The 12,063-nt window shown below is 45.3% G+C and overlaps 2 protein-coding genes across 2 annotated transcripts; both read right to left on the minus strand.

Moving 5' to 3' along the window:
• Window positions 1-945, minus strand: LOC132677276 (olfactory receptor 10H3-like). Its single transcript, XM_060629148.3, has one exon. It carries the CDS (start codon window positions 928-930, stop codon window positions 1-3), a length of 930 nt encoding a protein of 309 aa, XP_060485131.3. The 5' UTR covers window positions 931-945.
• A 9,218-nt stretch (window positions 946-10,163) lies between these two features.
• On the minus strand, window positions 10,164-11,114 carry LOC132676037 (olfactory receptor 10H3-like). The gene has a single exon (XM_060628212.1). It carries the CDS (start codon window positions 11,112-11,114, stop codon window positions 10,164-10,166), a length of 951 nt encoding a protein of 316 aa, XP_060484195.1.
• Between the last annotated feature and the right edge of the window lie 949 nt (window positions 11,115-12,063).

Below are 12,063 nucleotides of genomic sequence, written 5' to 3' on the forward strand. Positions count from 1 at the left end.
TCAGGAGCTTAAGGGACTAAATTTTCTCTGGAAGCTTTTCTTTATGGCATTCTTGAGCTCCTTATTCCTGAGGCTGAAAATGATCGGGCTGAGAAAGGGGGTGAAGACTGTATAGGTGGTGGCCATCAGGGTGTTACTGTCCATAGAATGGGGGCCCTTGGGCTTGAGGTAGATAATGGAGGCAAAGCCGTAGTGCACAATGACCACAGTGAGGTGGGACACACATGTGGAGAAAGTCTTGTGCCTGCCTTCAGCAGAGGGGATCCGCAATATGGCGGCCACGATGAAGACATAGGAGAGGACGATGAGGAATAAACAGCCCATCAGAGCTGAGACACACACCAGGATCACAGCCAAGGTGACGGAGGATGTCTCCTTCCCACAGGCCAACTTTAGAAGGGAAAGCACGTGGCAGGCAAAATGGTGGATCACATTAGACCCACAGAAGGTGAGGTGAAAAACTATCAGCGTCAACATTATCCCCATGACTGAGCCACCAACCCAGAACCAAGACACAAGGTGGGCACAGCCACGGGGGCTCATGAGCACATTGTAGCGCAGAGGGTGGCAGATGGCCACGTAGCGGTCGTAGCCCATGATCATGAGCAGGAAGGAGTGGGTGAAGCCAAACGTGAAGGAGAAAAACATCTGGCTGGCACAGGCCGCCCAGGTGATGGTGCGGTGGGTGAAGAGCATGTCAACCAGCATGCGAGGGGTGACGGCAACGGTGAACAGAATCTCGGAGGTGGACAGGGCGCACAGGAAGAGGTACATGGGCGTGTGCAGGCTGCGCTCGCTCCAGACTGTGGCCATGATGAGCAGGTTCCCCAGCAGCGTGAACAGGTACATGAGCAGGTACAGCAGGAAGAAAGCGGGCAGGAGATGCCGTGGGAAGTTAGAGAATCCCACGAGGATGAACTCAGTCACCATGCTATAGTTCTGACCAGGCACGGGTGCTGCGTCTGGTGAGATCAGAAAGGGAATGAGGGTGCGTAATTTATCCCATGAATAACAAAGATGATTCAGTGTCTAAAAACCTATCATGTGATCAGTCACAGGAATAAACTAAAATAAATATCATATAATTATATCAATTCAGACAGCAATCCTGGATTGCTAAAGTTCGATTACTGTTTATTATTTTAAAAATTAATATATAATTATCATAAAATATTGTATTATTTTAGATATACAGTATAATGATTGATATATGTACACATCTTAAAGATTTTTTAGAAGTTTCTTCTAAATATGAAATCAACTGGACTTTTCTTAGATAACTAAGAATATACACTACAAAACTAGCAAGAAGTGGGAGGCAATAGATGCACTATTTTAGCATCAGGAACAAGCCAAGGTTACTCACTGTCTCTGCTGTTCATTAGCAGGGAAATGAAAGCCGGGAGCGGTGCTTGAGGAATTATAAAGAAAGAAGGAATATCAGGATTGGACGGAAAGAGACGTGATCATCTACCTAGAAAGGTACAAGAATGAAGGCAGAAAATATTTGAGCAAAGACAGAACACATGCTGTGGAAGACAGATCAACTTCCCAAACTCATAGTGTTTCCCATAGAATTGCACCCATAATAATCACACACCAGATAGAATTTAAGGAAAAAGTAAGACAACATTGTCAATAGTGACACAAACTATAAGGAGACAGCTCTCAAACAGTTTGGTCTCAAGATTTCTTTATGAAAAACAAAACCCGTGAGTCCCCCAGAGGGCTTTTGTTTGAGTGAGTTAGAAGTCTCCATTCTTACCATATTAGTAATTAAAACTGAGATTCTTTGAACATATTTAGTTCTAACACATTTTTAAAGTTTACTTACTATTTTGAGAGAGACAGAGACAGCATGAGTTGGGAGGGGCAGAGAGAGAGAGGGAGAGAAAGAGAATCCCAAGTAGGCTCTGTACACTGTCAGTGCAAGGCCCACGAGGGGTTAGAACTCATGAAGCGGGAGATCATGACCTGAGCCAAAACCAGGAGTTGGATGCTTAACTGATTGAGCCACCCAGGATCTCAAAGTTCTTGACACATTTAAAGAATAATAATCAACCTTTGGTTCAAACTAAGGAAAGTAACCATATTTTAAAAACCCATTTAATGACGGAGCACCTGGGTGGCTCAGTCAGTTAAGTGTCTGGCTTCAGCTCAGGTCATTATCTCATGGTTCGTGAGTTCGAGTCCTGCATTGGGCTCTGTGCTGACAGCTCAGAGCCTGGAGCCTGCTTCAGATTCTGTGTCTCCTCCTCTCTCTTTGCCCCTCCTCTGCTTGTGCTCTGGTTCTCTCTCTCTCTCTCAAAAATGAATAAAGATAAAAAAAACCCCTCATTTAATGAGAAGTGTGGCTTTGTTTTAAATTTTAGCAAATTTGTCCAGTGCTGGCTAGATGGCATAGAAGATGATGCTGGTATCCTCGTCGTTCAGCCTGTGGCAATATGTTCTTAATTTGAAGCATATGATGAGAATATATCCTCACCTTCACTGGAAGAGTGAGGACTTGGTGGTCCCCCAGAATGTGTCTCTGGGACCCCAGGGCCCTCATATCATACTTTGAAAACCTCTGTTATGAAATATCTAGGAATTAATCACACACATGCAGTACTTCCAAGGACAGACACTGTAACTCCTGAGATATCTATATATGGCTATATAAGATTATACATATATAAAATATATACAGCGGAATATGACTCAACCATAAAAAAAGGCTGAAATCTTTCCATTTGCAACAACATGGATGGGATTATACTAAGTGAATACCATATAATAAGGGTATTATACTAAGTGAATAAGCCAGTCAGAGAAAAACAAATAGCATATGATTTCACTCATATGTGGAATTTAAGAAACAAAAAAAAAATTGAGAAGAGGAAGAGGGAGAGAGACAGAGAGAGAGAGGCAAACCAAGGAAGAGACTCTTAACTATAGACAACCAACTGATGGTTACCAGAGGACATGGAGTGGGGGGCTGGGTGAATTAGGTGATGGGGATGAAGGAGTGCACTTGCTGTGATGAGCACCGGGTGATGTACAGAAGGGCTGAATTGCTGTATTGTACACCTGAAACTAATATTACATGTATGTTAATGGGAATTTAAATAAAAACTTCAAAAAAAGATGAAATGTATGTATGCATTCTATATAAATTAATTAATTAATACACACACACACACACACACACACAAAGGAGCATTTGAATTTCATCAGCATATCTTCTATGAGTGCTGATGCCATTCTCATTAAATATATTTTAACTGCTTGGAAAAAGAAACAGACATGAAAACTTCCACAAAGGTTTTGTTCAACAAAGGATATCCAGGATACATGAACAGGCAGATGGAAAATTGGGAAAAGAGCCTTTGCATTTTCCAAAATTGATGAGGGAATACTGTCTAGAGTAAATAAGAAACCAGCACATTAAGAAGTAGAGACTCCTTGGGGCGCCTGGGTGGCTCAGTCGGTTGGGCGGCCGACTTGGGCTCAGGTCATGATCTCGCGGTCCGTGAGTTCGAGCCCCGCGTCGGGCTCTGTGCTGACAGCTCAGAGCCTGCAGCCTGTTTCAGATTCTGTGTCTCCCTCTCTCTGACCCTCGCCCGTTCATGCTCTGTCTCTCTCTGTCTCAAAAATAAATAAACGTTAAAAAAAAATTTAAAAAAAGAAGTAGAGACTCCGTACAGAAACGAGTCCAGGACATGAGCAGAGAACCCACAGAAGGGGTTACACAGGCAAGTGAACAGATGGTTTCAAGACAAGGAAAGGGAAGGGGAAAACGACCCTGAGATTTCCCTGTACACCTATTCATTTCCCCAGATTAGGAAGTGCCCAGTGCCCACAGCTATACGGGGAGGGAGCCATCCCGCGGCCTGCGGGTGAGAACCGACGATGGAGAAGTGCAACCTTCACGTGCACCTGAACCTCTGTCTCCATGGCGCACACCTACCTGGACGGAGCACGTGGGATGCAGCCCCGCTTGTAGTGCGGGAATGCACAAGCCTGCTTGGGAACCGTAACTGGGAAGGGGGCAGGTCCCACGGGCCGGATGCAAACCCTGGAGCCCCAGCCAGGAGTTCCATGCACACACAGCAGCATAAATGAAGCCGTAAAATGACAGAGTGAATGAGGCAAAAGGCAGCTCAACTCTCCAGCATAATTGCATTTGGGCGCATTAAAAACAGAGCACCTGACACTATTCTGTGGGATGCCGGAACGCTGTATACACGCCACTGTCCACTGCTCCAAACCCACAGGCTGCAACACAGACAGTGAGCCCTAGTGTAAATGTGGGCGGAGTTACTATAACGTGTCCTGATTGGTTCACCAGTGGAACAAACGCCCCACACTAATACCAGATTGTATGATTAGCAGCATCCCTGGCCTCAACCCTCCAGATGCCGGTAGCATCCCTCCCTCCCCATGAGCTGTGACAACAAAAGGGCCTCCGGGCATGTGCAAATATTTCAGGGGGACAGGATCAGTCCCAATCAACAATAGTGACCTAGAAGCTGCCAAGGTCACTAGGCTGAGTGAGGAGCCCAGGACCCAGCAGGGGCAACCCGAGAAAAGTCCCACCAGCTCCCAAGGCTAAGAGCCTGTCTTACCACCTTTCTCCCCAGTCCTGTTCCCACCCCCAACCGGGGCTTGCTCCCCACAACTGCCTAAATATTGCCACCTACCCTGTCCCTCCTGGTCCCCCTCTTGCTGGGCTGCCTCTTCCAGGAAGTAGCCAGCAGGGGAGGACAGAAGACGCTCTCTTGGGTTATTCTGTCAGCAGCACACAGGGGCAAGTGTGGGGCCAGACCTCTGGGCTCCTGGAACTGATGCTGTGTGCTTTATCCCTGCTGCAGCTTCCCAGCAGGCTGTTCCCCAGGGCCTCCTCAGGGTCTGGAGTGGCCAAGAGGATCATCAGAGGATCTCTGGGGATGTGCAGCCCCTACTCCTTCCTCCAACTCCCCAACACAACCAAGACTCCCTGCTGTCTCTGGCTGCCCTGAGAGCCCCAGTCCCTGCTGAGGACTAGGAGCTCCCAGTCTTGGGGGAAACAGGGCTGGAGTAGATGCCCTCAATCCCTTAGGGTCAAGGAAGAGTCAGAGGGAAAGCAGGAGCTGGTGCAGCCCACAGTGGGAATCCAGAGCTCTGCTCTGGGGTCAGGGCAGCTGGAGGGTGTCCCAGAATAAGGGTAATTTAGAGCTGGGTCTTGGGGACTGATTTCCTTTGGTCAATAGAAGTTTTCAGTGTCTCCTGGTCACACTGGATAGCCCCACCTCCCCCCACTGGTCAAGTTCTACCGTATCCCTGTTGTCCTGGTGATCTGAGCCAGAACATCTCCATTAGTACGTGCATCCTTGGGCTATAATAACACATTTGGTCTTTGTCCACTTCATGACACAGCTCCTAAAGCCCTTGTCTCAGGAGTGATGATACTGGATTTTGCATGCTAAGGAGATGCGTGGTGGTTGGGGGCCCCTGGATAGTCTAGGAGGGAGGCTGCTCCCCTGAATGGCCAAGGTGAGATCAGAGAGCTGGGACTTCCAGGTGGGGAGAGGGGCTATGGATTGATATTCAGTCTCCAAGGACCAATGATTTAATCAATCATGTCTGTGTAACAAAACCTCCACAAAAACTCCCTAAGCAATGGGAATCAGAGACCTTCCCATTTGTGAACACGTGGAGGTGCTAGGAGGGTGGCGTGTCCGGAGAGGGCATGGAAGGTCCTCGGTCCTTCCTCCACACCTTGCCTGATGCACCTGTTTCACCTGGCTGTTCCTGACTTGTGTCTTTTATAGTAAACTGGGAAGAGTAAGTGTTGCATTTTCCTGATTTCTGTGAGTCATTCCAGCAAAGTATCCAAAACGAAAGGGGGGAATTTAGAAACCCCAACTGTGAAGTCCCACCAGACAAAAGTGCAGGTACCCTGAACACTGAAAACTTGTCACTGGCATCTCCAGGTAGTTCGTGTCAGAAGTGAACTGAATTATGGGACTGCAAGTTGGTGTCTGGGAAGCTGAAGAATTGTTCATTGTTGTGGGAAGAACTCACCCATTCGGTCTTAAGTGTTAGGTGTAGAAACAGCTCACTTCCTGTGTCCCTGTGTCCAATCAGCAACACTGTCCATTCTGCCTCTGAAATCAACCTCCAGTCTGCCACTCGACCCAGTGCAGGATGCCCACGCGCACCTCTGCCCATCTCTTCCTGCGTCTGCCCACCCCACCGGCCCTCAGCAGCCTGCTTCCCTCACAGCAGCCAGAGGAGCTCCCTACAAACAGGAATCTGACCATGGTGCATGGGCTTAAAATGTACCACTTGAATGCTACCTCACACCTGTCAGAATGCCTAGAATTAACAACTCAGGAAATAACAGATGTTTGTGAGGATGCAGAGAAAGGAGAACACTTTTGCGTTGTTGGCGGGAATGCAAACTGGTGCAGCCACTGTGGAAAACAATATGGAGGCTCCTCAAAAAATTAAACATAGAACTGCCCTATGACCCAGCAATTGCACTAGTAGGTATTTATCCAAAGGATACAAATATGTGGATTCGAAGGGGTATATGCACCCCAAATTTATAGCAGCACTATCAGCCTCAGTCAAACTACAGAAAGAGTCCAAATGCCCATAGACTGATGAGTGGATAAAGAAGATTTGTATATATATACATTGGAGTAATAGCGATGAAAAAGAATGAAATCTTACTATTTGCAACAATGTGGATGGAACTAGAGTGCACAGTAAAACCTTTGACTATGAGTACCTTGTTCTGCAAGTGCTCTATAAGGCGAGCAAACATTTCTAATAAATTAAAAAATTATCATGTTTATTTTTGAGAGAGACAGACCAGCATGAATGGGAGAGGAGCAGAGAAAGAGAAGACACAGAATTCGAAGCAGGCTCCGGGCTCTGAGCCATAAGTACAGAGCCCAATGTGGGGCTTGAACTCATGAACCATGAGATTATGACCCGAGCCGAAGTTGGATGCTTAACTGACTGAGCCACCCAGGCACCCCTCTAATAAATTGCAACTTGATAAATGAGCAATGTCTTGCAATATGGGTGGGATGTGACTCCAGATGTCACATGATCACAACTGAGCCAATGGTTCCTCTCTCTCTCCTGCTGTAGGATTGTGGGTGATCATCTCCCATGCTCGGTCTCAGGCTGTAGTATTTGGCAGAAATCAGTGATTTTTCAGAATGTTTGAAGATGCCCACAATGGGCACTGGTGTATTTTTTGTCACTTCAAAGCACCCGTGGACAGTCCTTTGCTTCTCCATACAAGAGGAAGCTCAGGAATGCTTTGCTTCATTCTAGGTCAGGCTGCCTGCAGATTGAGGCCTTTTCCTTTGCTGCCTTATTGTCAGTTTACATTAAATACAATATATGACAAGAGTTTATTAATACTGTGCTGTAGTCAACATCCATGCAAGTGTATACAATTGCCTCCATGCAGAAAAAGATTCCACTGAGCCAATAGATAGCAGTGATTCCATTAGTGATCGTGAAAGTCGTCCAACACAATAACCCTCCTCTCTCTTGTCTCCTTCACACCAGCCATGAAGGTTTTCAAAGGTAAGTGCAGGTTAGTTTGTTTATTTTTCTTTATATTTTATATTTCCTTTATTATTTTGTATTATATTACAGTATTGTAATCATTTTTATATAAATATTTTGGGGTTGCAGAACAAATCATCTGAGTTTCCATTATTTCTTATAGGGAAATTTGCTTTGATAGACAAGTGCTTTGGATTACAAGCATGTTTCCAGAACGAATTATGCTCACAATCCAAGGTTTACTGTATTATACTAAGTGAAATAAGTCTGTCAGAGAAAAAGAAATATCATATGATTTCACTTATATGCGGAATTTAAGAAACAAAACAGATGAACATAAGGGAAGGAAAGGAAAAATAAGATAAAAACAGGGAGGGAGGCAAACCATAAGAGACCTAAATGCAGAGAACAAACTGAAGGATGCTGGAGGGGGGGTGGGTGGGCAGATGGGCACTTGCTGGGATGAGTGCTGGGTGTTGTATGTAAATAACGAATCACTAAATTCTACTCCTGAATCCAAAACACTATATGTTAACTAACTTGAATTTGATTAAAAATTTTTTCTACTTGGTACAACCACTTTGGTAAACTTTTTGTCAACATCTATTCAACCTGAACACAGTATCACCTATGACTTGGCCTTTACACTTCTAGCTACAGACTCAACACAACACATAAGTGTTAATCCACTAAAGGACATGTAGTCGATGTCATAAGAACACCATTTGTAGGATCCCCAAATGGAAATGTCTATGCATATGTTCACATAATGGAATACCACACAGCTCTTTTGTGTATGTATTTTAAGAGTATTTAGAGCTCCCCATTGCCCTTGGAACAAACTCCCTAAGTGGACACCATGGTCTCACATGCTCTTGCCCTACCCACATATCTACATCTCATTCCAGCACCCTCTTAGTGACTTCCAACTCTCCCTGGTGAACTGAACATACCAATGTCCCCAGATGCACCATAGATAAGGACATCTTGATGGGGAGGGGTGGCATTAGTTAGTAAACCAATAATGAGTAAAATGATGAAAGGAATCCCAAAATTGCCATAGACGGTTTTTCCAAGCTCTCGTGGTCAGTGTTCATGAGAAAAAGTGTCTCATGAACTCCTCTGGAGTCCGTGTTTCCCTCTGGCTGTGTGAAAGGGGTGTGTGCCTAGGGCTGCACCTGCCCTCCTTCCCTAAAAGGGGTCTCTTCCTTCTAATGACAGCCTTCTCCTCCTGGTCATGACCTCACTTCTCTCTGTAGACACCTGAGAGAGGCGGGTTCCTATTCACCAACTGCACACACGTGCACATTGTAATCGATTCCTGCTTCCCCCCTTCAAGGTGGTGTAACCCAGGACAAATTCTCTATCAGATTTGCATTTTCTGTGTTTCAAAATTGTGAATAATAATAGAAGTGGGTCATATCTAAATGCGGAGAAATAATGATTTATTTTGAGACTTAGAAGAGTGAATGCATAGGAAACCCTTTCCACAACGTTTGGCAAATGGCAGGCACTCATATGCAACAGCCCTCCCTTGGTTTATTATTATAAAACACCTTCTGCCTGCAACCCAAATATCTGGCCACAGCTTAAGTAAGAAATTTACATTAACAGAAGACCCCCTCCTGGATGCTCAGACATATGATTTCCCAAACCCTATCATGGAAGTTAGACCTAAAGTTGCATGTGACCCCTTCCTTCACATGTTGTGTGACCTTCACCAACATTTCTCATCTGCCTAAAGGGGTACCCACACCCTTGACCTTTCTTTGTGCCATCTTGAGATAACACTGTGTCCTCCAACAGAGCCCGCAGATAGATGTAAGTACACAGGAATGAGAAATTGATGTTTTATTGAAAGTAATGTGGGGAAAAACAGAAAAGGATTTCCATAAGCAACACCTTTAAACATTCCGTATGTTCTTATCCAAGCACTGAACCGTCTCCTCCCCTCACTCTCTTCCCCTCCCTTCCTCCCACCCTCCCTCCCTCCCTCTTTCCCTTCACTTCTCATTCTGACATCCTTCACTCAACACCAATCAAGGTAGAAAAACTCCCTTAGGGTCTATCCTCTGCTACCCAGAAGGAACTATATACACTGTCAACCAACTTCTTGGAGAGAAAGAGTTTATTTACTTTTTGTACATTTTTATATTAAAGGGTATATAAAACACTGGACACATGCCTGAAAGAAAAGCTGATGGCATTTATTATTATGCATACTTTTGTTCAGCCTTATGGTGATTAAGGGAAAGTCTTTCCTTCCTTCTCCATTTGAGAAGAACCATGGGCATCAGTGCCCAGACACGTCCATGTGATGCCCCCCCCCAACTCATCCACAGGTACATAACACATTTGTAGACAGAAGTAATGGGATGGAGTTCATCACATGGGGTCTTGAACAGGAGATCATGATCTCTAGATCCTATGCAAGAGGGAGGCACACAAATTGGAGAAAAACAAATACCTAGCAGGTATCCAACACCTATAGATGCATTCAACAATACTTACTCAGTATTTTCTTATATAGAATCCCTACAACAGGTTTATGGAGATGGACTTTATCATCCCCAACCCTACTGTCATTTTCCTTACCACCAAACTGGCTGTTAGGAGCTGAGGGGACTGAATTTTCTCTGGAAGCTTTTCTTTATGGCATTCTTGAGCTCCTTATTCCTGAGGCTGAAAATGATGGGACTGAGAAAGGGAGTGAAGACTGTATAGGTGGTGGCCATCAGGGTGTTACTGTCCATAGAATGGGGGCCCTTGGGCTTGAGGTAGATAATGGAGGCAAAGCTGTAGTGCACAATGACCACCGTGAGGTGGGACACACATGTGGAGAAGGTCTTGTGCCTGCCCTCAGCAGAGGGGATCCTCAATATGGCGGCCACGATGAAGACATAGGAGAGGATGATGAGGAATAAACAGCCCATCAGAGCTGAGACACATACCAGGATCACAGCCAAAGTGACAGAGGAATTCTCATTCCCACAGGCCAATTTCAAGAGGGAAAACACATGGCATAGAAAATGGTGGATCACATTAGACCCACAGAAGGTGAGGTGAAAAACTATCAGGGTCACCATCATCCCCATGACTGAGCCACCAGCCCAGGTCCAGGACACCAGACGGGCACAGCTACGGTTGCTCATGAGCACATTGTAGCGCAGGGGGTGGCAGATGGCCACGTAGCGGTCGTAGCCCATGATCATGAGCAGGAAGGAGTGGGTGAAGCCAAACGTGAAGGAGAAAAACATCTGGCTGGCACAGGCCGTCCAGGTGATGGTGCGGTGGGTGAAGAGCATGTCAACCAGCATGCGAGGGGTGACGGCAACGGTGAACAGAATCTCGGAGGTGGACAGGGCGCACAGGAAGAGGTACATGGGCGTGTGCAGGCTGCGCTCGCTCCAGACTGTGGCCATGATGAGCAGGTTCCCCAGCAGCGTGAACAGGTACATGAGCAGGTACAGCAGGAAGAAGGTGGGCAGGAGATGCTGTGGGAAGTTAGAGAATCCCACAAGGATGAACTCAGTCACCATGCTATAGTTCTGACCAGCCATGGGTGCTGCATCTGGTGAGATCAGAAGGGGAATGAAGGTGACCAGCATGACAATTGTGAGTCTATACAACAATATATGAAATGGGGAGACTATAGACGCAGTATGTTAGGATTGGCAAAGTGACCCGGATACTCACTGGTTCTGCTGTTCTTTAGCATGGAACTGAAAGTCATGAGCAGTGCTATAAATAAGAAAAAGAAAGAAGGTATGTACGGATGGGAAGGAAAGAGACATGCTCCTTCACCCAGAAAAAGTAAAGAATGAAGACATAAGGTACCACAGCAATAGAGAGCACAGTCTGCAGAAGACAAGATCGGCTCGCAACACTCAGTATTTCTCACAGAATTACTCCAGCAGTAATCATTCAAAGCATAAGCTTTAAGCAAAACTAAGATAACATTCCCAACGGTGACACAAACTATAAAGACACGGCTCGCCAACATTGTGGTCTGGTGATTTCTTAACACTCAAGAAAATGTGAGACTCTGATGGGTTCCTGTTTGGGTGCAGTACAACTCTCCGTTTTCACCATATTAGAAGTTAACACCGAGATTCTTTGAAAATACTTATTATGCATACATTCAAAAGAATAGTCACCTGCTCAATGTCAATACAAGTGACATGTTTTTAGAAAGTAACTACATTTATAAAATTAACATTTGGTGAGAAGAGTTGCTGTTTTTTGTTTGTTTGTTTGTTTTTACATTTTAACAAACTTGGATGGGAAACAAATTGATGCTCATACCTGCCTCTTCATTCAGCCTGTGGCAACATGTTGTTTTAGTTGAAGCATATGATGAAAAATGGAAAAGTAAGGAACTGATGTTCCCCCAGAAAGGGTCTCCAGGACCCCAGGGTCCTCATATCACACTTTGAAAACTTTTGCTATAAAATATCTAGGAATTACTGAAACACATGCAATACATCCAAATTCAGAAATGTTAACCAT

The sequence above is a fragment of the Panthera onca genome, chromosome A2 (genome assembly GCF_046562875.1).
Source record: "Panthera onca isolate mPanOnc1 chromosome A2, mPanOnc1 haplotype 2, whole genome shotgun sequence".
In the NCBI taxonomy this organism is placed as follows: Eukaryota; Metazoa; Chordata; class Mammalia; order Carnivora; family Felidae; genus Panthera; species Panthera onca.

What these genes read in the sequence shown, in the direction of transcription:
- LOC132677276 (XM_060629148.3), bottom strand. Translation starts at nt 930, where the DNA reads ATGGTGACTGAGTTCATCCTCGTGGGATTCTCTAACTTCCCACGGCAT.
- LOC132676037 (XM_060628212.1), bottom strand. Translation starts at nt 11,114, where the DNA reads ATGGCTGGTCAGAACTATAGCATGGTGACTGAGTTCATCCTTGTGGGA.